Source organism: Bos javanicus, chromosome X, assembly GCF_032452875.1.
Source record: "Bos javanicus breed banteng chromosome X, ARS-OSU_banteng_1.0, whole genome shotgun sequence".
Taxonomy (NCBI): domain Eukaryota; kingdom Metazoa; phylum Chordata; class Mammalia; order Artiodactyla; family Bovidae; genus Bos; species Bos javanicus.
In genome coordinates, this window is record NC_083897.1 from 50,938,844 (window position 1) to 50,965,998 (window position 27,155).

General features: G+C 40.1%; 1 protein-coding gene across 1 annotated transcript; it reads left to right on the plus strand.

The window, feature by feature from the left end:
* Positions 1 to 5,486: 5,486 nt before the first annotated feature.
* On the plus strand, positions 5,487 to 27,155 carry TNMD (tenomodulin). The gene is made up of 7 exons (XM_061409144.1): positions 5,487 to 5,740; positions 5,913 to 6,044; positions 16,101 to 16,241; positions 16,453 to 16,554; positions 24,359 to 24,512; positions 26,130 to 26,299; positions 26,792 to 27,155. Exons 1-7 carry the CDS (start codon positions 5,693 to 5,695, stop codon positions 26,999 to 27,001), a joined length of 957 nt encoding a protein of 318 aa, XP_061265128.1. The 5' UTR covers positions 5,487 to 5,692; the 3' UTR covers positions 27,002 to 27,155.

Genomic DNA, 27,155 nt, shown 5'->3' on the forward strand with positions numbered 1-27,155 from the left:
GTTTGTTTTTTTGTTTTTTGGTTTTTTTTGTCCTTTGCATTCTTTCCTTTTGCTTCCTGGAAGTAGAACAGCAGGAAGCCTGAAGATAGAAGCCATGCTCACTGGATCATAGAACAAAAAGATAGATGCTTGAGTCCTGAAACTTATGAGTCCTGAACTGTTGACATTGAGGTTCCTTTATGTTAGAAAAATAAAGTTTTTATTTTGTTAAACCACCATAACTTGGTTTCTGTTACATGCAGCCTAAGAGTCCTAATAGATACAATCTTGTATAATATAGTCCCTGCCTACCTCTTCAGACTTATCTCAAGCAACTCTCCTCCACATTCACTATATTACCACCACACTGACTTTCCTTTTATTTTTCAAACACAATCTCTTTTCTGCTTCAAGGTATTTGGATTTGCTGACCCCTCTGCCTGGAATAATCTCTTTCCCACTCTTCACAGGCTAATTTCCACTCATTATTTAGATCTGAGCTTAAGGGACTTCTCTTTAGTGTGGGCTTCCCTGACCACCCCCTCCCAATCTAAATTAGGTGTTTTCATAATATTCCTTGAACTTTTCCTTCTTAGCCTGTTTTGTTATTTATATATATATATATTTTTTATTTGCAGGGTTTTCCCCCTTTAGTTTAACTTCTGTCTCCCTAAATAGCTTCTGAGCTCTATAATGTCAGGGACTGTGTTTGTCTTGTCCACTACTGAGTATGTATCTAGCCCCTACAACAGTGCTTGCCACATAGAGTGCTAGTAAGTGAACAACCTACTGAAATTTCAGGTGCTTTGTGTCATTTTCCCTGCTCTCCTGAATCAGAATTAATCATTCCTCTTTCTGTGCTTCTATGGCATATCAATTGGACCTTTATTTTATTTCATGTTTTAAAGGATCTCAAAGTCTACTCAGAAGAAAAATACAGAAACTACTTATAATACAGTGTAAAAAGTGCAACATTTGAAGTATGAGCAAGATACAAAAATAGAACAAGGGAAAGGCCTATGAACTCAGTGAAGTTGTAGAGATGAGATCAGTGAAGTCTGTCAGGAACTGGTAACATCTAGGCAGTATTTTGAAGACTAAATGAGAATTTTCAGGTAGACAAGGGGAAGAAGGGAAACCCAAGCAAAGACTGTAGCCCAGCAATCACACTGCTGGGCATATACACAGAGGAAACCAGAATTGAAAGAGATGCGTGTACCCCAATGTCCATCGCAACACTGTTTCTAATAGCCAGGACGTGGAAGCAACCTAGATGTCCATCAGCAGATGAATGGATAAGAAAGCTGTGGTACATATACACAATGGAGTATTACCCAGCCATTAAAAAGAATACATTTGAATCAGTAATAATGAGGTGGATGAAACTGGAGCCTATTATACAGAGTGAAGTAAGCCAGAAAGAAAAACACCAATACAGTATACTAACGCATATATATGGAATTTAGAAAGATGGTAACGATAACCCTGTATGTGAGACAGCAAAAGAGACACAGATGTATAGAACAGTCTTTTGGACTCTGTGGGAGAGGGAGAGGGTGGGATGATTTGGGAGAATGGCATTGAAACATGTATAATATCATATGTGAAACGAATCACCAGTCCAGGTTCAATGCATGATACAGGATGCTCGGGGCTGGTGCACTGGGATGACCCAGAGGGATGGTATGGAGAGGGAGGTGGGAAGGGGGTTCAGGATGGGGAACACGTGTATACCCATGGCGGATTCATGTTGATGTATGGCAAAACCAATACAATATTGTAAAGTAAAAAAAAATAAAAAATAAATAAATGAAAAAAAAAAAAGAAAATGCATTGCAGGGTAAAAAAGCAAAGAGTGCTCAGAATCAATAAAGCACAAAGTGTAAGGAAGGTATTAGAAGCATAGTGTGAGTAACATTGTTGAGGGGGAAAAAATCTAACACAATAAACATGGATTTCTTCATAAGACTGCTCTCATAGATTCATTTTGTTTTAAGTTTGGCCAAAGAATTGTAGAACAAATAGAACCATGATTGATATTTCATAACTTCCATAATCAATTCATGCGTGCTCATGTCTGCAACAAATTAGAAAAATGTTTTCCTTTGAGACATTAGGATGTGGGTGAAGTCACACATATATATTCCATAGCTCTGCCCAGCTAAGACACCCAGTTGTCTCCATTTCTACAGAAGAAATTGTCCAAAAGCAAGGCTGGGGGTATTAGACACAGTCAAGACCTTGAAGTGCCTATGATGTCACCATAATGAGTTTTGATGTTTATAGACAATGAATAAACACAGAAAGGTTTTAATCATGGCAGAGATTATCCTCAAATCTGAGTCCTAGAAAAGACCATTGAAGGTAAGGGGACCAGTAAAGACTCTATTGCAACAATAAAAGCAACTATGAGAACCTCAACTAAGACAGTGGAACTTGAGGATGGAAAGAATAAAACTGGGAAGATAATTCAGAGGCAAAAATGACTGGATTTAATAATTCACTAGTTATGGAGGCCTAATTAGGCAAGAGAGGAAGAAATAAAGGATCATTTGGAGGTTTCCATTCTAGAAACTGATCATCATGCCATTTAGTGAGAGAGAGAATATAGAAAGAAAGGTATATTTGGAAGGAGAGATAATTAATTCAGTTTGAGACATGTGGGTCAGGAAGATCCCCTGGAGGAGGAAATGGCAACCTATTCCAGTATTCTTGACTGGGAAAAATCCCATGGATAGAGGAATCTGGAGGGCTGCAGTCCATAGGGTTGCAACGAGTTGAAGATGACTGAGTGACTGAGCATGACACAGCAGAGGACATGTGGTATTTGAGGCATCTCTGAGATATCCAAGTGGGAATATCTAGCAGGTTAGATGGACCCATGAGTCTGGAGCCCTAAACAGACTGGATAAAAGATATGGATTTGAGATTTATCAGAGAAGAGGACAACCTAAACTAAGGCTTTAGAAGTCAATATAGGGAGAAAAGAATGGCCTTGATAGATTTACAAATTTAGAATAAGAAATACCTAGTCACTGATTGGATAAGGGAATGTGACAGAGAGGGAAGTCTAGGACAAACCATAGATTTTTGTTTTTAGAGCCTGAGTGAGTAATGGTTCCAGTGTTACAAACTAAATTGTGCCCCCGCCACCATCCAAATTCATATGTTAAAGCCCTAATATCCATTATTTTTTAATGTGATTGTATTTGAAGACAGGGCCTTTAAAGAAGTAATTAAGGAAAAATGAAGTTGGATGGCCTAATCCAATATGACTGGTGTCTTTATAAGAAGAGAAGATTAGGACATATATATGCATAGAAGGGGAGTACCACGTGAACATGAAGGCCATCTACAAGTCAAGGAGGAGGCTTCAGAAGAAGCCAACTTTGCTGAGGCCCTGATCTTGGACTTCTAGCCTTCAGAGCTGTAGAAATATAAGTTTCTGTTGTCTAAGCCACACAGTCTGTGGTACTTTATTATGGCAGCTCTAGCAAACTAACGCAGCCACCAACTGAGATTAACATTGTGGGAAAAAAAGTAGGTTGGAAGAAAGTGGTGTTGAAAGGTTTTTTTTATTTAAATTTATTTTAATTGGAGGCTAATTACTTTACAATATTGTAGTGGTTTTGCCATACATCAACATGAATCCGCCATGGGTGTACACGTGTTCCCCATCTGAACCCCCTCCCACCTCCCTCCCCATACCATCCCTCTGGGTCATCCCAGTGCACCAGCCCCAAGCTTCCTGTATCATGCATTGAACCTGGACTGGCGATTCGTTTCACATATGATATTATATATGTTTCAATGCCATTCTCCCAAATCATCCCACCCTCTCCCTCTCCCACAGAGTCCAAAAGACTGTTCTATACATCAGTGTCTCTTTTGCTGTCTCGTATACAGGGTTATTGTTACCATCTTTCTAAATTCCATATATATGCATTAGTATACTGTATTGGTGTTTTCCTTTCTGGCTTACTTCACTCTGTATAATAGGCTCCAGTTTCATCCACCTCATTATTACTGATTCAAATGTATTCTTTTTAATGGCTGAGTAGTACTCCATTGTGTATATGTACCACAGCTTTCTTATCCATTTATCTGCTGATGGACATCTAGGTTGCTTCCACGTCCTGGCTATTAGAAACAGTGCTGCGATGAACATTGGGGTACACACGTCTCTTTCAATTCTGGTTTCCTCTGTGTATATGCCCAGCAGTGGGATTGCTGGGTCATAAGGCAGTTCTATTTCCAGTTTTTAAAGGAATCTTCATACTGTTCTCCATAGTGGCTATACTAGTTTACATTCCCACCAACAGTGTAAGAGGGTTCCCTTTTCTCCACACCCTCTCCAGCATTCATTGCTTGTAGACTTTTGGATCGCAACCATTCTGACTGGCTCGAAGACCAGAAATGATAAAACTCCTAGAGGAGAACATAGGCAAAACACTCTCCGACATAAATCACAGCAGGATCCTCTATAACCCACCTCCCAGAATATTGGAAATAAAAGCAAAATAAACAAATGGGACCTAATTAAAATTAAAAGCTTCTGCACAACAAAAGAAACTATAAGCAAGGTGAAAAGACAGCCTTCAGAATGGGAGAAAATAAAAGCAAATGAAGCAACTGACAAACAACTAATCTCAAAAATATGCAAGCAACTCCTGCAGCTCAATTCCAGAAAAATAAACGACCCAATAAAAAAATGGGCCAAAGAACTAAATAGACATTCCTCCAAAGAAGACATACAGATGGCCAACAAACACATGAAAAGATGCTCAACATCACTCATTATCAGAGAAATGAAAGAAGATTTTGATGTGGGACATGTTGCATTTTGAGATTCTTGAGATCCATCGAGGTAGAGATAGTCAAATGACTTTGAAATTCAAAAGACAGATTGGAGTTGTAAGTATAGATTTAGAAATCATTGGTACGTAAGTTATATTTTAAACTGTAGAAGTGGATGAGATCATCTAAGAAGGGTATATATAGTGAGAGGATCATCAGTGTTAGAATCATAAGGAATATCAACATTAAGGAACAGACTAAGGAAGACAGTGTAGGAAAAGAAAGTAATCAGAGAGACAGAATGAAAAGAGAGAGAAAACTTGTAATTAACCATTTAAATCTTGTTTTTAATTATAATTTGTTGACTACATATTGATCTTAGTCCTCAAAGAGCTTTAATATAGAGAAGAAGGCACTATCTTATTCATTTCTGAATCTCCTATACTAAGCACAGTGCTTGACATTTAATATCCTTGCAGTAAATATTGTTAGATCAAATGGAATTGAAATTAGGTCTCCATTCCTTTCTTTGTTTTGTTTGCTTATTTCTGGAGTATGCAGCATGCATTGCCACTGATATTTTAAGTTCATAGTGAAAAATCATTTCAAAGTGTCCTAGGCTTGGTCCCCTTCCAAACCAACCCCCAGGACAATAGTTTTCATTATAACCTTCTGTCTTTGCCATTCTGGATGGAATTCTGTGCACAGAAGTTATATACATATATGGGTATATTGATGCACCAAATCGCAGCACAGGAGCCCCCTGGGCTCCCTCAGGCTCTGGTATGACATATTTGAGCCATATAAATTCAGCTTCTCCTCTGGCATCTGTTAGTCGACTCACTTGCAACTCCACCTCAGCAGTGGTCTCTCAGTCCTCTCAAAGCAGGGAAAGAGTGCTGTGTGCTGAGAGATCATGGCAAAGAATCCTCCAGAGAACTGTGAGGACTGTCACATTCTAAATGTAAGTTGATTCATATTTTTTCCCCTTTTGAGCAAAAGCATGGCTTTACAGAGATATCGTATTGCTATGTGAACATTAAAAAGTGAAATTAAAAGTGACTTTGAATTTACGGCTTGCATTTTTAAGGGCTATTGTTTATTTTTTGTTGTTGTTCTCTTTGTATTTTGCTTAGGCAGAAGCTTTTAAATCCAAGAAGATATGTAAATTACTTAAGATTTGTGGATTGGTATTTGGTATCCTCGCCTTAACTCTAATTGTGCTGTTTTGGGGGAGTAAGCACTTCTGGCCTGAGACACCCAAAAAAGTAAGTAAATGAACACTATTATCCAAAGATTTTGTTTTGAGTTTATTGAATTTAATTAGTGGTTGACATGTATATTACTCTGAAAATGAAAATCACTGTTTGTTTTACATTTATTTTTTGGTGACGTGAAAAACTGAACCAGGATTTCGGTTCACTCTTTTTCTGCCTAATTATTTTGGCAAAATGGAGAACAAAGTTTTCTCTGTATTTCAGTTAGTAATGATAAGATGTAGAATTATCCATTCTTTTTTAATGCTTGGTTTTAAGGAGTTAAAGTTCCTCCTAGAAGAAAAATTCTTACTGTAAGAAAAAATAGTTTTCATCTTTCTTTCAATTATCTGGGCAGAAACTGATGGAAAAGTAATTATGCTACCACATAAGAAGAAACCACCAGAAATGGCAGCAAAAGATTTTCAGGGATTACGTTTCTGACTTAATGCATCTCCTGTGAGGACAGGCAGCAAGCTCCTTTTCAGAAGGAGTAATTCTCGTACCTGAATTCACATTTATTTGTGACTCAAAAAAAAAAAAAAAAACCTAGAGCTTTTCAGCTTCTCACTACAGGTTAGTGTTATGTTAGGGTTTAGCCACAGTTGTTGCTGTCCCAGTGAGATAGTAATGCCACAAGGTAGAAAAGTGACACCAAGTCATTAATCACAGATGTCTCAGAATGCTTCTGATATTAGGGTTATTTAGTGAAGCTTAGCAGGCCACTGTAGTTGATATTAGTGTACCTTAGTGTTATTGTCACCCCTGAGCTCATACACAATGAGCAAGTTTAGCTGTGACTCAAAGGAAATCATAGCCCCTTCATGCCAACAATTTCCATTTGAAAGAGAATTAATAAATTTACAAGCTGTAAAGTGTGAAGATGATTTTCTGGTTTTATCACATTTTTTTTCAGGGTGTAGGATGTTGCTGTTGTTACCACTGTTATTAATTATTTGCTAGCAGACATAGGAAGGGAAAGGCACACATCTAGGAGGCAGGATGAAATAATGGGTTGTTATGAACCATTAGGGGGCTTCCCCAGTGACTAAGTGATAAAGAATCCACCTGCAATGCAGGAGAAACAGAAGGTGCAGGTTTGATCTCTGGGTCAGGAAGATTCCCTGGAGGAGGGCATAGCAATCCACTCCAGTATTCTTGTCTGAAAAATCCCATGGACAGAGGAGCCTGACAGACTACAGTCCATGGGGTCACAGAGTTGGACACAACTGAAGTGACTGAGCATGAACCATTAGGAGCCAAAGGAGTGATAGGAGCAAAGAGAAAATAATATGGATTAATAAGGAAGGACACTGGGGGTATAGAAAATAGAAAGTCAACTGGAAAGTGAAAAGTGAAAGTGAAAGTCGTTCAGTCGTGTCCGACTCTTTGCGATCCCACTGACTATACATTCCATGGAATTCTCCAGGCCAGAATGCTGGAATGTGTAGCCTTTCCCTTCTCCAAGGGATCTTCCCAACCCAGGGATTGAACCCAGGTCTCCCACATTACAGGCGGATTCTTTACCGGCTGAGCCAGAAGTCAACTGGACAAATGTCTAAAAAAAAAAAAAACAGAGAAGTAAGACATAACACCCTTTGGATTCTTCACCTCTGCTGCCATACTGACTTTCATTTAGTCCCAGGGGCTACCTTATCAAGTTTAAACAGGAGAAAGAATAGTGAACTTTCTTTGCTTGTTTTTTTTTATACCTTGCTCCAGAAAGGATTTTTTGCATCATCCATTGCATATAGTTAGCCCTTTCTCTTATCATTCTCACTGTTCTCTGCTTCTCAACTACTTTCTGTTCACATGTTTTTCTAGAGAAGCCATCTAACATTGAGGCTAGCAAAGTTGGCAAAGTAATTACGATCAGGAAAGAAATAGTAAATAAATAAGAGTGCCAAGATACATTCTGATCCAATTTTGCTATTACATAACTCATTCCCAAGGTGACACGCTGCCCCACAAATTGAATCTTGGGTCCTCTTGACAATTACAGATGGGACAGAGAAGAATTGGTCTTCCCCAGTGGCTCAGAGGTAAAGAATCTGGCTGCAATTGCAGAGATGCAGGAGATACAGTTTCAGTCCCTGGTAGAGAAGATCCCCTGGAGGAGGGCATGGCAACCCACTCCAGCATTCTTGCCTAAAGAATCCCATGGGCAGAGGAGCCTTGTGGGCTACAGTTCCTAGGGTCTCAAAGAGTTGGACACGACTAAAGTGATTGAGCACGAGCACAAGAGGAGAATAAACTGTTTGTCCTTCATGACCATAATGTACTTAACTGGGTGTAGTCAGTCACTAGCCCTTTCAGCCACCAATATGTATGTGCCTAAATATGGGGCTCTATGACTTTTCTGGTTTTATTGCAGCCATTGTAATTGCAAATCTTATTCTGAAAAATTTTGTATTTTCCTAAAACTGCAGTGCTATTTGTCTCAGTGTAATTATAAATGACTGTGTGGGGACCTCGCTTTTATCTAACAAGGTGTCAAGCTCACTAACAGAGCCCATGGTCACCTCTGCTTTTGCATTATATCATCTTTGCTTCTCACTCCAGTTTGCTTTTTAATGCAATCCTGTAATTTCCTCAAACCAAATGTCGAATCTTGTCACTGTGGGCGAAGAAGAGGTGGGGTATGTTAGTAAATAAAGTTTATCAAGAACCAAATCTCTCAAGAAGTAATTTGAGTATGTAACTTTTTAGCAAAGGAATTCTCAGAAATGAACGCAAAGCAATCTGGTAAAAGATAATACATAGGTGTCTCCTGAGGTAACTTTTTTCTACTGTGAACAAAGGTTGTTTGTTCTTCATTCCAATGGAGAGTTGTGATTTATTGCCTTTGATATTGAAGTCCAGGCCTTGCCCCAGAAGACCAGGTTAGGTCCACTGCAAACCAAGGACCCAGTTGGAGATGTGGATGCTCCACTAAGTCCACTACCTTCAATTCCCAGACAAAGAGCCCCAGGGAACGTCTAGGTTTCCGATGGCTAGGGCTGCTAATAAGGCTGCCTCAGAGAGGACTTAATAAATGCTGGGAAGTGAAGAGAAGTCAGACTAGTCTTGGAAGAAGATTTGCAGAGGAAAATGATCCAGGCATCTTGCACAAATTAAAGAGGCTCCCCTTAAGAGTATGGTCTGGCAAGAACCATCAGTTAGCAGATAAAAACCCAGGATCTTCTGGACTTTCCTTTACAAGACTGTGGGACCTATGGAGACTGTGGGGACCTTGGGGGAGAGAACTGGTGATGCTGTTATGCTCATGGATGACAGTGATGTGTTTGGCATCCCAGGACTCCCTCCAAGTTTTTAATGTTTGCTCCTCTAGCCTCCAACCACACCTCATTTTTATTTTGCTTTTTGACATTTGCTTATAATAAAGTGTTTATTTAACATTCCACATCTGGTGTTGACATTTCCATGCCAGTAAGTTCTCCCCTCCTCCTCCCATTACCTCCCACCTTGATGTGGACAAAAGATCCAGATTTTTGATCTGAAATGGGAAGTAAGCTATGATGGACTCCTTCTCTCCACACACCTCAGGCATGAGCACATGCACACAGAAAAGAGAGAGGAAGGGATGAAAATAAAGTGAAACAAGGAAGACTAACTTTGAGAGAACTGCTTCACTCCCTTACAGGCTACAGATCCCCAACTCACAGCCACGTATAGAAGCCACTTGAGCTGAATGAAAGCCAGTCCATTGAGTTCTATATGCAGCTTTCTTAAACCGAGCAGAGGGTACCTATTCAGTCCCAGAGGTTTCAAGAGGGCATCACAAGGCTCCACTTCCATGCAGTGACTGCCCAGTCATCTTTGAAGCAGATTCCCTAGAGATACATTTTTGCTTAAGGCTCCCTGTATCACACATAGAACTTGAAACAAGGAGAAATCAACTCTCCAGCTAATTTATTCAATATGGAGAAAACAAGGCAGAAAAATCCCAGCTTTAAAACCAACAGTTGATAGATATAGCACAGACCTTGTAGCCTATCCTCCCTCCAATCCTTTGTAGAATGAGGCAGAAGACTAATTAATTAAATAAATGAAAGGCTGCCCTTCCTGCCATATATAGGAACTGCCTGGTGATTTTAGGGCTATTTGGAAAGCCTAAGTCCTAAGACCCACATGGCAATCCGCAGATTCCTGGAGATGTCCCCTCAGCTCCTGCATATAAACAGGATGAAATGAGAATGGTTAGGATAGGTGGGCATCTGTCTGCCCTCCCCCTCACATCAACTGCAGATGACAATTCAAAGAGTTTCACTCAGGACTGCAAACACAACAGCATTCTAGCCTGAAAATCCTTTGCTCAGAAAAAGCACTTTCCTGATAAGTCAGGATCTGGCTTTTTTGAGCCTATTTCTCTAATACTAATATTGGCCAGGGCCAACTTTATTCATTCCCCTTGTAGGCACACAGGGGATACAACTTTCTTCCCTGAGTTCCCCGGGTTTTCCAGTTTGGTGGGTGAAATGTGGGTCTGGAGAAGCATTTCATCCTCTCAAGTGAAAGATGGAGCTGGAATCTATTTAGCAGGGGAACTGAACTTTACCAGATGGTGCCATGTCAGCATTTTAAAATTTTATTTTCCTCCCAAACCATGCAAAATCGAAGTCCACCGTTGTCTAGAAACTCTCTTGAGTCAGCTCTTACTCTGTGTTGTTGAGGGTCCGCATCAATCACATAGGTTAGGACTCTGGCTCCTAGGAACACATTTGTATTCAGTCTCCTTATTCTCCTAAGGCAGCATTGCTGGCAAATCACATGGTACCAGCCAGAAAAACCCTAGGTCTTCAAAGGGAGCTGTCCTTTAGTGGCTAAGAGAGGGGCTGTGGCTACTGTAAGGAAGTAGCTCAGGAATCAACAGGTAGTAGTAGTTCAACAGTTCAACTTGACCTCTGTCTATCAAATCTGAAAAGAATTCATTTTGCCAAACTACTGTATACAAAATAGATTAACAACACGAACCTACTGTATGCATAGGGATATATTCTATATCTTGTATATATATATTCTATATCTTGTAATAATCTATGATGGAAAAGAATCTGAAAAGCTGAATCACTTTCCTGCACACCTGAAACTAACACAACATTGTTAGTCGTAGCTACCAGTCTATCAGTCGGTGGCTCAGTCGTTTGTGTTCGACTCTTTGTGACCCCATGGACTGTAGCCCACCAGACTCCTCTGTCCATGGAATTTTTCAGGCAAAAATAATGGAGCAGGTTGCCATTTCCTACCCTAGAGGATAAAATCAACTATACTTCAATTTAGAAAGACAATTAATTTTGTCAACTATTCAACATTGCATATGGCAAGGGGTGAGAGATAAAGATGGGACCCAAGCCTCCAGAGACATCTGGTGACTTGTCCAAAGTCACACAGCTTGTAAGTGGCAGAGTTGAGGCTAGGACTAGAAACTGGTCTAGAGATTTTTTCCACTATTCTTCATCTGCATTTAAGAATAAGGAGTGGTAAGGGTAGTGGGTAGGAAAAACTTCCAAGTCAGCTTGAATCTCTAGATGAAAGAAATGCGGGGTTTGTTTTTTTTTTTCTTTTTGAAAAAGAGGAATGTCTGTGCTGCCTAGTCAATTTTTTTTCCAGGGGTGAGAACTGGTGATTGAAGATACAGAAGTCCAACTTTGCATAAGAAACAATGTGTCTGCTCTGTGTTAGTTAAGGAAATACCCAGAGGCCCTTTAATTCCCACAAGCTAGTTCGGTAATAATACGGCACAATACATTCCCTTCCCTTCCTTCCAGCCTAACATCTGCTAGCCAGCTATTCTGAGCATGTATTTCACCTTTGGAGGGTGTACCTCATAAACAGACAGTAAAGAAGGACGGTGGAGAGAAGAACAGCTAGATTAATCACAGGCTTCAAAAAACATACCTAAGCCAAATGTGCTCAAATACTTTTTCAGGACAAGCTAAAGCTACTTGCCCCCAAACAGATCTATCACACTGAGGTCTCAGGCAGCTTCACTCTTTATAAAAAGCTTTTTTTTTTCTTATCTCAGAGATTGTCACAAATGGAGGCTTGAAAGCACAGCAAACTGTGAAAGAGGGATGTTAGGGCTCATTTGCTGCCTGAGTGGAGGATTTAACTGCACTGAGGAAAGAATTCCTGGGCAAGGAAGAGAAATGAGTCTGTGTTTTCTCCATGTTTTATCAGTGCACTCCTCTTATATCTCTCACTCCTTGGACTTCACCACATATATATCTCACTTTACTTCTGAGTCATATCTCATCCCATTGGTTTACCTGTCCCACTCCAGTGTTCTGGTCCTTGGTATTTGAGATCAGCCTTACCTGTGGATGGAGCTGGAGCCCATTTGAGTGGTGCAGGAAAGATGCCCTTAAAATATCTCTTATTCTTGTTGCCATTGTGTTTAAAATCCACCAGTAGTAATTCTTTCCTTTGAGTTAAGTATCAAACTCAATTTTTTAAACAAATGCCCATCACTAATATCTTAGTGTGAAATCATTTGCCAGATAGATTTCTTTGATATAAAGTATCAGAAAAATCACGAAATTCCTAGATGTCTAGACAGGAGACAGAGGAATAGAGGGAGATGGGAAGAGGAGGAAGGCATAGAAAGGCGCAAAAGGAACAGGATATAAAAAGTACAGAAAAGGGAAACTAGAAGCACCAAAGATTAACTTGCCCTAATTTGCCAGTTTGGCAGAAGTGTTCTTATCATACTCTGACCCTGCTCTGTCCTTCCTGGAATAAAGCTGACTTAGAGGCAGTCTGAAATGAGGTATGAGGAGCCCACTCACACTTCTCTCAGACAAGTCATCCTGTCTCTGCTTTAGTTTACACCCAGAGTGGACAAAATCATTTATTCCTTCATCTCCAGAAAGACCCTTAGCCCCTTAGCCAGTGAGCTTAGTAGAAAGAAAAGTACTTCTAAAGCCAGAGGCATGAGCTCAGTCTTCATATGGGCCAGTTAAGCAATGTGCTCCATGGGGACTCGGACAAGACAGCATGTCTGGATTTGCTCAAACTCATCCCTAAGCAGTCCAAAGTGGGCCACCAGCATCATCTTCTAGACAAAGTTTGTTCCAAAAGGACACCTTTGATAATGGAATTCCATCTGAGTGAATATATAGCCCCCACCTCCCACCCAGAATTCACATACAAATGAAGTCATTCTGATCCCACTATCATTATTAACAAAAAGGCAACATGCTGGTTAATAATTACAATCAGAATGGATGCCTCCTCCCCCAGCAACAACAACAAAACTCTTTGAAAGAATGCTGAAAATAATCAGGATCTGCTGAGCGTGGCAGTTTCCAATAGTTTTCATCTAGCAAGGTGTCCAAGTGAAGTGCATTGCCAACAGTGCAGGAAAATTCATTCCACAGAAGTACACTGAAATCCTAAATGTCACCAGTATGGTTCCATAGTCTTCTCCCAATGATTGAAAATACAGCCTGTATTTTCTCTTTTGCCCAGGTAGGCAGCGTTCCAACAGCCCCTAGTCTCTAACCTCATTTTTCCGTGCAATAATCCATCAGTTGTGCTACTGATGAAACAAACACCCCACCCCACCCCCAGTGACTGGTGGTGTCGACATTTGTCTCAGCAATGGATAGTATTTCTAAAGAAATTCCACCCTGTTGAGAGATCTGACAAGGCTGAATCTGCATTAGATGCCTCTCTCCTCTACTTAGGTCAGGCCCACTGAGAGCTCAATTTGTTGCCATAAGGTAGAAGTTTCTCAGGCTGGCCGCAGAGCTGCAACTCAGAACAAATTTATAACTAGAAGCAAATAACAAGTCTAAGGGAATTTGCTACCTGTCACAAACCAAGTCAGACTCACTGTGTTAACTCTGCAGTTGCTGGAAAGTTCTAAATAGTGTTTTCCTTCCCCTTTTAAAATGTTGTCTCTTAAAAGACCTTGCCAATGCTCAAATTTCTTTAGGAAGCCAAGAATTTGCCATTGGTGATAAAAATGTATTCAACAATTATTTCAGCTCTGACCATGTCTAAGTTACTGTAGGGCAGCAAAGAGGTCAATATCATTGTCTCTTGCTTTCCTATTCAGTAACTAAATCAACTTTTCACACTTGAGGTAACAGTGCTTCTACAAGCCCTTCCAACATGTTTTTCTACTTGAGGTGGGGAAAATTTGACCAGGTTAATCTAACATTCAGTCACAGACACTGGCAGACATTAAAAAACAACCCAACCCAGTGCAAGCTCTAAAAGACTGCCACTGGGAACAGAATCATTAGAAAGCAACGTTGGCTCTGTGGATGACTTGCTTTTTCAGGCTTTCAGTTTACCAAATGCTTTTCATAAAGAAAAATGAATATGAAGAAACGTGATAGCAAAAGGCCTCCTAACAACAGGGATAAGATAGACTTCCACATGACACCATCAGGGCTGCCCTGGTTTGTGATAGCAAATTCCTTCGGGTTTTTCTTATGCTTCTAGCTGTAAACACATCTGGCTTCCCTGGTGGCTCAGCAGTAAAGAATCGGCCTGCAGTGCAGGAGACCCAGGTTTGATCCCAGGGTTGGAAAGATCCCCTGGAAAAGGAAACGGCAACCTACTCCAGGATTCGTGCTTAGAGGATTCCATGGACAGAGGAGCCTGGCGGGCTACAGTCCACAGGTTCTCACAGAGTCAGACACGACATAGAAACTAAACAACAACAACGTAACACGTCCTCAATTATAAGCAATGGGCTTGTTAATAGACTGGGATATTCTATGGGCCTTAGAAAGAGGACAGTCTCTTTTAGAGGTTAGCAGAGAGTCTGGGGTTTTGTTTCAACCATTCAGGAGTAACCTGATATTTAGCTTTACCAAGGTGCTCTTCTTGGAAGATACCATATTACATAGTGCATATTACAATTCATGGTTATTAAATTCTATATGCAGGAGAACCTGAAGACTTAAAGTCAGCTGAATCGAGTTTGGAAAAGAGAATTCAGTAATAAACTGAATAGATTTTGTTAGCCCATAACAGAGAAGGTTAGGGGAAGGCAGTAAATGTTTCCTGGAGTTTAAAGGGCAAAAAGGAAGCAGTTGAGGTCAGGGTAAGACTTTTACTTAATATTCGCCAAAGACAATGGTCTTCAGTGCTTAAAAAGGACATAACCAAGACTGGTAAGGCAATATTAAATCTCTTGGTAGATAAGGAGATAAAGAGCAATACCTAAGCATTCTAAATCTGTTCAAATCTCTTTCTCAGCCCTACTGAATTTCACAAGAAGAAAGTGGGTGACCTTTGAGTACTTAGAAAGGGAAGTGGCAGTTTAAAGAAGCAGTAGAGGTCTTTGGCGGTTCCTTTTCTTACCATAAGGGAAAAACACCTTATAGACTGCTTTGCAAAATATCATTTGCTATTTAGTCAAGGGTGCCAAGAAAAACTGTTGGAATTCTTAGTAATTAGTTCAACAACTTGGCTTGAATACAAAATACTAACTCTGAAGGGATCCCCGTATCAGCTCTAGTGCCAAAAAACACCTCACTTTAATCTCAAGTCTCAGAGAATTCCCAACAGCAAGCTGCTGAGACAGCACCTCTCTACAAAGGCTCTGGAAAAAGAATGTGCCCCAGATATTACCCAATTAAAGTGTCTTATGAACGAACATGCTTCCCTAGTGGCTCAGTGGTAAGGAATCTGACTGCAATGCAGGAGACCATCCCTGGATGGGGAAGATCCCCTGGAGGAGGAAATGGCCACCCACTCCAGTATTCTTGCCTGGAGAATCCCATTGACAGAGGAGACTGGCAGGCTAGAGTCCATGGGATCGCAAGAGTCAGACACAACTTAGCTACTAAACCACCATCACCATGAACAGACATCTGTGTGTGTGTGCTAAGTTGCTTCAGTTGTGTCCGATTCCTTGTGACCCTGTGGACTGCAGCCTGCCAGCTTCCTCTATCCATGGGATTCTCCAGGCAAGAATTCTGGAGTGAGTAGCCATTCACTCCTCCAGGGGATCTTCCTGACCCAGGGATCAAACCCAAGTTTCTTACATCTACCTGCATTGGTGGTCATACTGAGTATCTTACAGCTTGTTTTCCTTTGTTCTCCCAGACATATGACATGGAGCACACTTTCTACAGCAATGGAGAGAAGAAGAAGATTTACATGGAAATTGATCCCATTACCAAAACTGAAATATTCAGAAGTGGAAATGGCACTGATGAAACATTGGAAGTACATGACTTTAAAAATGTAAGTTGGATGTTTTCTCCCTAAGGCTTCCCACTTAAAATATTAGAACACTTGAGTCAAGTTAAAAATAACCTGTAGCCTCCATTTAATTTATAAGAGAAAGCTTTCCTTTTGAATTCAAATTTTGCCAGCCTGGGGCCCTAACAAATCATGACACTCATTAATTGTGGCTACTTCAGAAAGTTTTCTTATTTTTTTGTCTGTTTTATAGGGATACACTGGCATTTACTTTGTAGGTCTTCAAAAATGCTTCATCAAAACTCAGATTAAAGTGATTCCTGAATTTTCTGAACCAGAGGAAGAAATAGATGAGGTATGTAAGAATGACAGTAGTAGTAAAAGCCATAATTTGTTGGGGACTAATTATGTGTCAGACTTTGTACTAAATGCTTTACTCTTATTTGATTCTCACAATGATCCTATAGACAGGTCCTATTATTGTCCCCATTTTCAGATGTGAACCAAAAAGTAACTTGCCCAGTGTTACACAGTTAGAGAAGAGCAGATTGGGATCTTGAACTCAGACCTTTCAAAAACTAAAGTTGATGCTTTTAGGTCCAACATTGTACTTTTCTTTTTTTTTTAGTTTTAGTTTTTTTTTTAACTTTTTATTTTATGTTGTAGTACAGTTGATTAACAGTGTTGTGTAGTTTCAGGTGTACAACAAAGTGATTCAGTTATATATATACATATAACTATTCTTTTTAAATTATTTTCGCAATTAGGTTGTTACAGAATATTGAGCAGAGTTCCTTGTGCTATAGAGTAAGTCCTTGTTGGTTTTCCGTTTTAAATATAGCAGTGTGTACATGGCAATCCCAAAGTCCCTAACTGTTCCTTGCCCCCTGGTAAACATAAATTCATTCTCTAAGTCTGAATCTGTTTCTATTTTGAAAATAAGTTTATTTGTATCATTTTTTTAGATTCCTCATATAAGTGATGCCACGATATTTCTCTTTCTCTGTCTGATTTACTTCACTAAGTAAATGCTCTAGGTCCATCCATGTTGCTGCAAAAGGCATTATTTCATTTTTAATGACTGAATACTATTCCACTGTATATATGTACCACATCTTCTCCATCCATTCATCTGTTGATGGACATTTAGGTCGCTTCCATGTCTTGGCTATTGTAAATAGTGCTGCTATGAACATAAGGGTGTATACTCTTATATATCTTATAACAACTTATATATATATATATATATATAGCTGAATCACTTTGCTGTACACCTGAAACTAACACAACATTGTAAATCAACTATACTTCAATAAAAATTAAAAATTAACTTAAGGATAGCAGCCATTAACATGGCTTATGTGCATTTGCTTCCAAACCAAAGATTTCTGGTAAGAGTGGTGAGCTAGAAGAACAAAATCAATCCTGCCAAAACAAAAGCCCCAAGGCCACTCGGGATCCTTGCTGCTTTTGTCACACTTTGACATTCACCTATTCTAAAGATTTTAATTCAACACTACTATATACAAAATAGATACCAACAAGGACATACTGTATAGCACATAGAACTCTTCTGAGTATTATATGGCAGCCTGAATGGGAAGGAAGTTTTGGGGAGAATGGATACATGAATATATGTGGCTGAGTCCCTGCGCTGTTCACCTAAAACTATTACAGCATTGTCAATCAACTATACCCCAATGCAAATTATAAAAGTTTAAAATAAGAAATAAAGATTTTAGTTCAATACTACCATATATAAAATTGATAACCAACTGCATAGCACAGAGAACTATACTCAATATCTTGTGATAACTTAAATATATAGCTGAATCACTTTACTGTACACCTGAAAGTAACACAACATTGTAAATCATCTATATTGCTATTGCTTGTGCACTCAGTCATGCCCAACTCTCTGTGACCACATGGACTGTAGCCCTGCCAGGCTCTTCTGTCCATGGGATTTCCCAGGCAAAAATACTGGAGAGGGTTGCCATTGCCTTCTCCAGAGGATCTTCCTGACCCAGGGACTGAACCCACATCTCTTGTGTCTCCTGCATTGGCAGGTGGGTTCTTTATGATTAAGCCACAAGGGAAGCCCAAAATCAACTATACTTCAATAAAAAAAATTAAAATTAAGGGACTTCCCTGGTGGCTTGGATGGTAAAGAATCTACCTGCAATGTGGGAATCCCAGGTTGGATCCCTGGGTTGGGAAGATCCCCTGGAGTAGGAAATGGCAACCCACTCCAGTATCCTTGCCTGGAGAACTCCATGGACTGAGGAGCCTGGCAGGCTATAGTCCATGGATTTGCAAAGAGAGGGACACAACTGAGCAACTAACACTGGTGGCCTAGTGGCTAAGACTCCACACTTCCAATTCAAGGGGCCTGAGTTCCATCCTTGGTCAGGCAGCTAGATCCCACATGCCACTACTAAGACCCAGCACATCCAGGTAAATAAATATTTTAAAAAATTTAAAAAATATTTCAGTTCATTCATCTTACCATTTTATGCTGGGCTGCTAATGGAATAATCTATCCTTAATATCACTAAGAAAAGAAAAAGCAAAGAAGGTTAGAAGTACAGTGTAATACAAATTCTCTGAAAGCACACCCCTAGGTCAGGGTAAGATAACCTAGTGCATCAGGGCAACAGCTTAGTGGCCCTTGTAGGCCTAGTGGGAGATGGAGGATTATTGCTTAAAATACAGCCATCAATAAAGCCCAGGAGACTCTTCATTTTTCCATGATATTCTGACAATAATTATGGTATGTTGCTGTCAGTGGAGGAAGGAGGGGAACCTTAGCTAAGGATGTATTGTGACTATAGCCAGAAGAAACAAATGGGTTGGGTTGGTTTTCTTAGTGCTTAACTGGCAAATCTAAAATGAAATTATCCCAATAGCACAGAGACCGCTCTATGTACTATAAATACCTCTTTCTTTTTCTTCTCTCTTTCCTAGGTTCTTTTACATTTTTCTCTTGCCCAACTCTCTCCATCTTAATTCTCATCTACCCATTTACCTTTTTCTTTTACTTTTATTTATTATTTGCAGGGATGAGGTGGTGTGGGGATCATTTTTACTTTCCATTATCCAAGTCTCATGGCTGTCGCTGGTTCCCACAGAACCAGTAACTTCCAGAGAAGTTACAGACTCTTACAGAAGTTACAGAAGTTCCTAGAATTTCCAAGAAAAGGATTTCCCCCAAAGACGATGCTCTGCTCCCAAGGTCTATGGCAAGTGAGAAGTTTGGGAGTCTTTTTTTTTTTTTTTTAAATAAGCCTATTTTGGATGCTTCCCTAGTGGCTTAGACGGTAAAGAATCTGCCTGCAATGCAAGACACCCAGGTTCAATCCCTGGATCGGGAGGATCCCCCAGAGAAGGGGATGGCAACCCACTCCAGTATTCTTGCCTGGAAAATCCCATGGACAGAGGATCCTGGCGTGCCCCAATTCATGAGGTTACAAAAGTCGGACATGACTGAGTTAATAACACACACTCAATTTGGATGCATCCAAGGAACAGAGCAACTTCTAGGATATTAGAGACTACTATAGGAGGCAAGAATAAGATGAAAGGAGAATGAATAAGATTAAAAGCTATTATATCCAGTATCACATACTGCTTTTTACAGAAAATAATGTAAGACTTTGAGTTGGGCCAGCCAACAATGACATTCCAAACTGACATGACAAGATTTCTTTTCTGAAAAAGTTAAAGGCAGGGACTTCCCTGGTAGTCCAGTGGTTAAGACTCTGCACTTCCACTGAAAGGGGCATGGGTTCAATCCCTAGTCAGGGAACCAAGTTTCCACATGTGGTGCTGCCCCCCAGAAAGATAATATCAGATCAGTCGCTCACTCGTGTCCAACTCTTTGCGACCCCATGAGTCACAGCACGCCAGGCCTCCATCTCCATCACCAGCTCCCAGAGTTCACTCAGACTCACGTCCATCGAGTCAGTGATGCCATCCAGCCATCTCATCCTCTGTCATCCCCTTCTCCTCTTGCCCCCAATCCCTCCCAACATCAGAGTCTTTTCCAATGAGGCAATTCTTCGCATGAGGTGGCCAAAGTACTGGAGTTTCAGCTTTAGCATCATTCCTTCCAAAGAAATCCCAGGGCTGATCTCCTTCAGAATGGACTGGCTGGATCTCCTTGCAGTCCAAGGGACTCTCAAGGGTCTTCTCCAACACCACAGTTCAAAAGCATCAATTCTTCGGCACTCAGCCTTCTTCACACTCCAACTCTCACATCCGTACATGACCACAGGAAAAACCATAGCCTTGACTAGACGAACCTTTGTTGTCAAAGTAATGTCTCTGCTTTTCAATATGCTATCTAGGTTGTTCATAATTTTCCTTCCAAGGAGTTAAGCGTCTTTTAATTTCATGGCTGCAGTCACCATCTGCAGTGATTTGGGAGCCCCCTCAAATAAAGTCTGACACTGTTTCCTCTGTTTCCCCATCTATTTCCCATGAAATGATGAGACCAGATGCCATGATCTTCGTTTTCTGAATGTTGAGCTTTAAGTCAACTTTTTCACTCTCCACTTTCACTTTCATCAAGAGGCGTTTTAGTCCCTCTTCACTTTCTGCCATAAGGGTGGTGTCATCTGCATATCTGAGGTTACTGATATTTCTCCCAGCAATCTTGATTCCAGCTTGTGTTTCTTCCAGTCCAGCGTTTCTCATGATGTACCCTGCATATAAGTTAAACAAACAGGGTGACAATATACAGCCTTGATGAACTCCTTTTCCTATTTGGAACCAGTCTGTTGTTCCATGTCCAGTTCTAACTGTTGCTTCCTAACCTGCATACATATTTCTCAAGAGGCAGGCCAGGTGGTCTGGTATTCCCATCTCTTTCAGAATTTTTCACAGTTTATTGTTTTCCACACAGTCAAAGGCTTTGGCATAGTCAATAAAGCAGAAATAGATGTTTTTCTGGAACTCTCTTGCTTTTTCGATGATCCAGCGGATGTTGGCAACTTGATCTCTGGTTCCTCTGCATTTTCTAAAACCAGCTTGAACATCAGGAAGTTCACAGTTCACATATTGCTGAAGCCTTACTTGGAGAATTTTGAGCATTACTTTACTAGTGTGTGAGATGAGTGCAATTGTGCAGTAGTTTGAGCATTCTTTGGCATTGCCTTTCTTTGGGACTGGAATGAAAACTGACCTTTTCCAGTCCTGTGGCCACTGTTGAGTTTTCCAAATTTGTTGGCATATTGAGTGCAGCACTTTCACAGCATCATCTTTCGGGATTTGAAATAGCTCAACTGGAATTCCATCACCTCCACTAGCTTTGTTCGTAGTGATGCTTTCCAAGGCCCACTTGACTTCACATTCCAGGATGTCTGGCTCTAGGTCAGTGATCACACCATCGTGTTTATCTGGGTCGTGAAGATCTTTTTTGTACAGTTCTTCTGTGTATTCTTGCCATCTCTTCTTAATATCTTCTGCTTCTGTTAGGTCCATACCATTTCTGTCCTTTATCGAGCCCATCTTGGCATGAAATGTTCCTTTGGTATCTCTGATTTTCTTGAAGAGATCTCTAGTCTTTCCCATTCTTTTGTTTTCCTCTATTTCTTTGCATTGATTGCTGAAGAAGGCTTTCTTATCTCTTCTTGCTATTCTTTGGAACTCTGCATTCAGATGTTTATATCTTTCCTTTTCTCCTTTGCTTTTCGCTTCTCTTCTTTTCACAGCTATTTGTAAGGCCTCCCCAGACAGCCATTTTGCTTTTTTGCATTTCTTTTCCATGGAGATGGTCTTGATCCCTATCTCCTGTACAGTGTCACGAACCTCATTCCATAGTTCATCAGGCACTCTATCTATCAGATCTAGGCCCTTAAATCTATTTCTCACTTCCACTGTATAATCGTAAGGGATTTGATTTAGGTCATACCTGAATGGTTTAGTGGTTGTCCCTACTTTCCTCCATTTCAGTCTGAATTTGGAAATAAGGAGTTCATGGTCTGAACCACAATCAGCTCCTGGTCTTGTTTTTGCTGACTGTATAGAGCTTCTCCATCTTTGGCTGCAAAGAATATAATCAATCTGATTTCGGTGTTGACCATCTGGTGATGTCCATGTATAGAGTCTTCTCTTGTGTTGTTGGAAGAGGGTGTTTGTGATGACCAGTGCATTTTCTTGGCAAAATTATATTAGTCTCTGCCCTGCTTCATTCCGTATTCCAAGGCCAAATTTGCCTCTTACTCCAGGTGTTTCTTGACTTCCTACTTTTGCATTCCAGTCCCCTATAATGAAAAGGACATCTTTTTTAGGTGTTAGTTCTTAAAGGTCTTGTAGGTCTTCATAGAACTGTTCAACTTCAGCTTCTTCAGCGTTACTGGTTGGGGCATAGACTTGGATTACTGTGATATTGAATGGTTTGCCTTGGAAACAAACAGAGATCATTCTGTCGTTTTTGAGATTGCAAGGCCCACAGTGTCTCATTTTGGCCATAATTTATTTTTCAGTTAATTTTGCCAGATTGTCTAAATAACATTAAGTATTCATCTCATGATAGTGAAATTGCTTTATCTTCAAGAAAATCCTATTTGTTTGTACTTAGGCTACAGATTTTTTTATGAGACAAAGTTGTGATCCTGAATGACAAAAACTTTTTATTCTGTACTTCCCTCACCATTGCATCCATAGTTTGCACATGTTAAACATGCAGAACAGTTATATAAATAGCCCTGATTTTTCTAACAAAGCTAGTCAGTGTACCAACCTCATTCTATACAGTCCCTTTCAGTGCGTACCAAGGTCTTTACAGACTCCTGAACAAAGGAGCTAAGATGAAGAGTTTTAAATGACTAGGAGAAAAATTACACATAGCCATATTTCAAAGAATAAAAACAGTGAAACCATAAAACTAGAGGGAAACAAAAGAGAAAAGGAAAAACCTAATTAAGAGTACTGGGTAAATTGTCAAAGCCCAGGAGATTAAGAGATAAGTATACCGGACTTCCCTGGTGGTGCAGTGGCTAAGACTGCATACTCCCAATGCAGGGGCATAGAGTTCGATCCCTGGTCAGGGAACTAGATCCCACATGTTTCAACTAACAGTTTTCATGCCTCAAAGAGGATCAAAGATCTCGTGTGACATAACTAAGACCTGATGCAGCCAAACAAGTAAATTTAAATATATATATATGTTTAAAAAGAGCTAGGTATACACGACAACTACTTCCAACATTATAAACAGAAAAGTAGGTAGTGCTCTTGACAATAAAAAAGAAAAATTGCCTAAATAAAAACCATTCTGTCAGACAAACTCCAAGCATCTAGAATGAAAGGAGTAAAACCAGTAGTCAGGGCATTGTAGTCACAAGTTAGAGACTTGACTTCAAAACAAACAAATAAAAAATAAAGACATCTTTGGTACTACAACTATACCATTAACAGGCAATCTTGAAAGCCAAAATATTAGGTCCTGGTGCTACTTAACTGATTTCACCAATTTGGATTATAGGAGTGTTTTTCAGCTTGTGATCAAATTAAACTTGCAATCCTAGTCATAAGCCTAAAATAAGGCAGGCACTCACAACACCAAGGGGTTCCCCCATGGGTCAACAGGTACAGAATCTGCCTGCAGTGCAAGCAACACAGGACATGCAGGTTCAGTCCCTGGATCAGGAAGATTCCCTGGAGGAAGGCATGACAACCCACTCCAGAATTCCTGCCTGAAGAATTCCATGACAGAGGAGCCTGGTGGGGTACATTCCATGTGGTCATAAAGAGTTAGACATGACCCAAGTGACTGAGCATGCACACACAACATCCATTTAAAAGAAAACAAACATAAGTCACTCAAGGTTCCAGAAGGCCAAATTAAAACATACTTGGCCCAGTGAGAGACCTAGAAAATGACAGAGAGCCTTCCTGACTTTAAGAGAAATTAAGCAGAGAAGGCTGCTGTTTCAGTGAGCAGACTTACAGTTAGAGGGGAGAAGGAGGAACCAGTTGCTAACTCTCCCAAAGGCACCTACTGTATGCATGGCACAGAGCTACTTCACAGGAAGCTCTGGGACTATAATTATTATTCAGACTTGAAATATGGTGTTTTCCAGTATCCCATAATTTCTCACTCACTTTATTAATTTCTCTGCCTATCCCTACCCTGAACAACTTTCTTCTCTCAGAATGAAGAAATTACCACAACTTTCTTTGAACAGTCAGTGATTTGGGTCCCAGCAGAAAAACCTATTGAAAACCGAGACTTTCTTAAAAATTCCAAAATTCTGGAGATTTGTGATAATGTGACCATGTATTGGATCAATCCCACTCTAATAGCAGGTATGGCTTCACCCTCCTCCTCTTTCTCCTCCTCCTCTTCATCCTCTGCTTTCCAAAATCAGTAACGGGTTAATGTTACCAGCATTCAGAGACTACATTTCTAGGAAAACAAATGATAAGCTTGTATCTTCTTAGATGAAACTGTATATGCTGACAGCCAGTGAGGAGGAGATTTTTCACAGCCAAGTTATAAATCAGATAAATTAATGCTGACAGGCTATTAAATATCCCATCAAAGGTAACGCCACCCCAATGTTTGCAGTGATAGCAAAAAGCTAATCTGTCTCTCTTTGTACATCTATATTCATTGCAGTCGAGCTACCAAACTATGGCTCAAACCACTATGTGCCCAACCCAAGAACAGAGGAGAGAAGAGCCAAAATAATGCCCTATTGTCTCAAGAAGGATTTTCTATGTCAAATGGTGGCATTCTCCTCAGAAGAAAGGACGGTCACTGCAATACCAATTTCTTTGTGACTATTTTAGGAATCAGTATAAAAGCAATTGGATGCTAAAGGTAGAGTTAAAGACTCCAGATCTCAACTTCCAGTCAGCCCACAGAGAGGGCAAATGTCCTTGGACATCTTATTCTGCCTAACTAGCATAAAATTTGGCCTCCCTCATTCTGGACAGCATAGATCACTATATTGCCCAAGAGAGAAGGATCTAATCAATGCGGGCATCTATTGGTACTCTTTGACCTTAAAAAAAAAGCAATTGTGGTTTCCTGGATTGGACACTACAACTTCTGCTTCAACATCCTTCTCTTAAATGACATTAGTGGAGATAATGATGAAATTTGAGTAAAGTTTGTAGTTTAGTTAATTTTATTGTACCTATAAAGGGCTTCCCTGGTGGCTCAGTGGTAAAGAATCTGCCTGCCAATGCCTGCAATACAAGAGACATGGGTTCAATCCCTGGGTCAGGAAGATCCCCTGGAGAAGGGCATGGCAACCCACCCCAGTATTTTTGCTTGGAAAATCCCATGGACAGAGGAGCCTGGTGGGCTAAAGTCCATGGGGATCACGAAGAGTCAAACATGACTTAGTGACTAAACAACAACAACCTATTGTACCAATACTAATTTCTTAGTTTTGCTCATTGTACTGTGGTTATATAAAATGTTAACCTTAGGGGAAATTGGGTGAAAAGATATACAGATACTCTGTACCGCCTTAGCAACTCTTCTATAAATCTAAGATAATTTCTAAATACAAAGTTTAATAAAAAAGCATTTAATACAGAAAAGAGAAGGGATGAGGAAGGAGGACAGAGGACACTAAATCAAATCAGGCAACCAAAAATATTTACTGAGCACCGACCATGAGTAAAATCATTGTGGGAGACACCAAAGTATCCTGCCCTCAATTTTTAATTTAACATGCTAATAAAGCAAAACAGTAAGTGTCTGATGCCAAATGAGCAAAGGTGTCTGTGTACATAGGAATGGTCAGATCTCTTTTGGAAGACCTTAAAATGTCAGCTACAGAACCCTGGAAAAGTGGTTCATGCATACCTAAATGAGGACAGTGAGAAGACACAATGAAAATCTCTATCCCCCAATGCTAGTCCCCCAAGCAAAGTGGTTGCATCACAACTTTGTGTGTATTACCTTAGTTTCAGAGTTACAGGACTTTGAGGAGGATGGTGAAGACCTTCACTTTCCTACCAGTGAAAAAAAAGGCATTGAACAAAACGAGCAGTGGGTGGTCCCTCAAGTGAAGGTGGAGAAGACCCGTCACGCCAGACAAGCAGCAAGTGAGGAAGAACTCCCAATCAATGACTATGTGAGTTCTGTGCACATTATTCTTGTTTAGAGGAAAAAGACAAAGAGCCTTCACAAATCTCACTATTTTTCAGATCAAAGTCACTGAAAGGAGACTGGTCATTGTTTTAACAACAACAAAAAAAGTATTTAAGAAACTTGGAATACCTAAAAGGCTCATTCAAAATCAATCTTGTCAATATTTCACAATAAATGATAATGGAAAGGAATATGAAAAAGAATATATATAAATATATGTATAATTGAATCACTTTGCTGTACAGAAAAAAATTAACACAACATTGTAAGTCAACTCTATTTCAATAAAACTAAGTTTTTAAAAAAATTTTTAAATTAAGAAAACTAAAATCAATCTTGATCTAGTCCATTGATATATCTCCAAGATCAGGCTCAGGAACTTAATTACTCACCAGGCCCCAACTTCTATAGTTTCATATTCCTCCCCTGCTTGGCAGACCTCTTCCCCTCCAACACTGGTTTCTTCTTCTTTCAGACTGAAAATGGAATAGAATTCGACTCCATGTTGGATGAGAGAGGTTACTGTTGTATTTACTGCCGTCGAGGCAACCGCTACTGTCGCCGCGTCTGTGAACCTTTACTAGGTTACTACCCGTATCCATATTGCTACCAAGGAGGGCGGGTTATCTGTCGTGTCATCATGCCTTGCAACTGGTGGGTGGCCCGCATGCTAGGGAGGGTTTAATAGCAAGTCTGAGCTCGAGTGCTTAAACTTCTGGCACCCAACATATAACAAATGCATGCTATTCAATGAGGCATTTGGCTCCTGGTAGCCAATACTCCGGAATTGCTTGTAGGTAATTCTTCTCTTCATGTTCTAATAAATTTCTACATCATCA

Excerpts from the sequence above, each read along its gene's own strand:
- TNMD (XM_061409144.1), top strand. The coding sequence starts at position 5,693 with ATGGCAAAGAATCCTCCAGAGAACTGTGAGGACTGTCACATTCTAAAT. Across the intron at positions 16,242-16,452 it reads AAGTACATGACTTTAAAAAT|GGATACACTGGCATTTACTT; the intron begins GTAAGTTGGATG and ends TCTGTTTTATAG. Across the intron at positions 16,555-24,358 it reads CAGAGGAAGAAATAGATGAG|AATGAAGAAATTACCACAAC; the intron begins GTATGTAAGAAT and ends TTCTTCTCTCAG.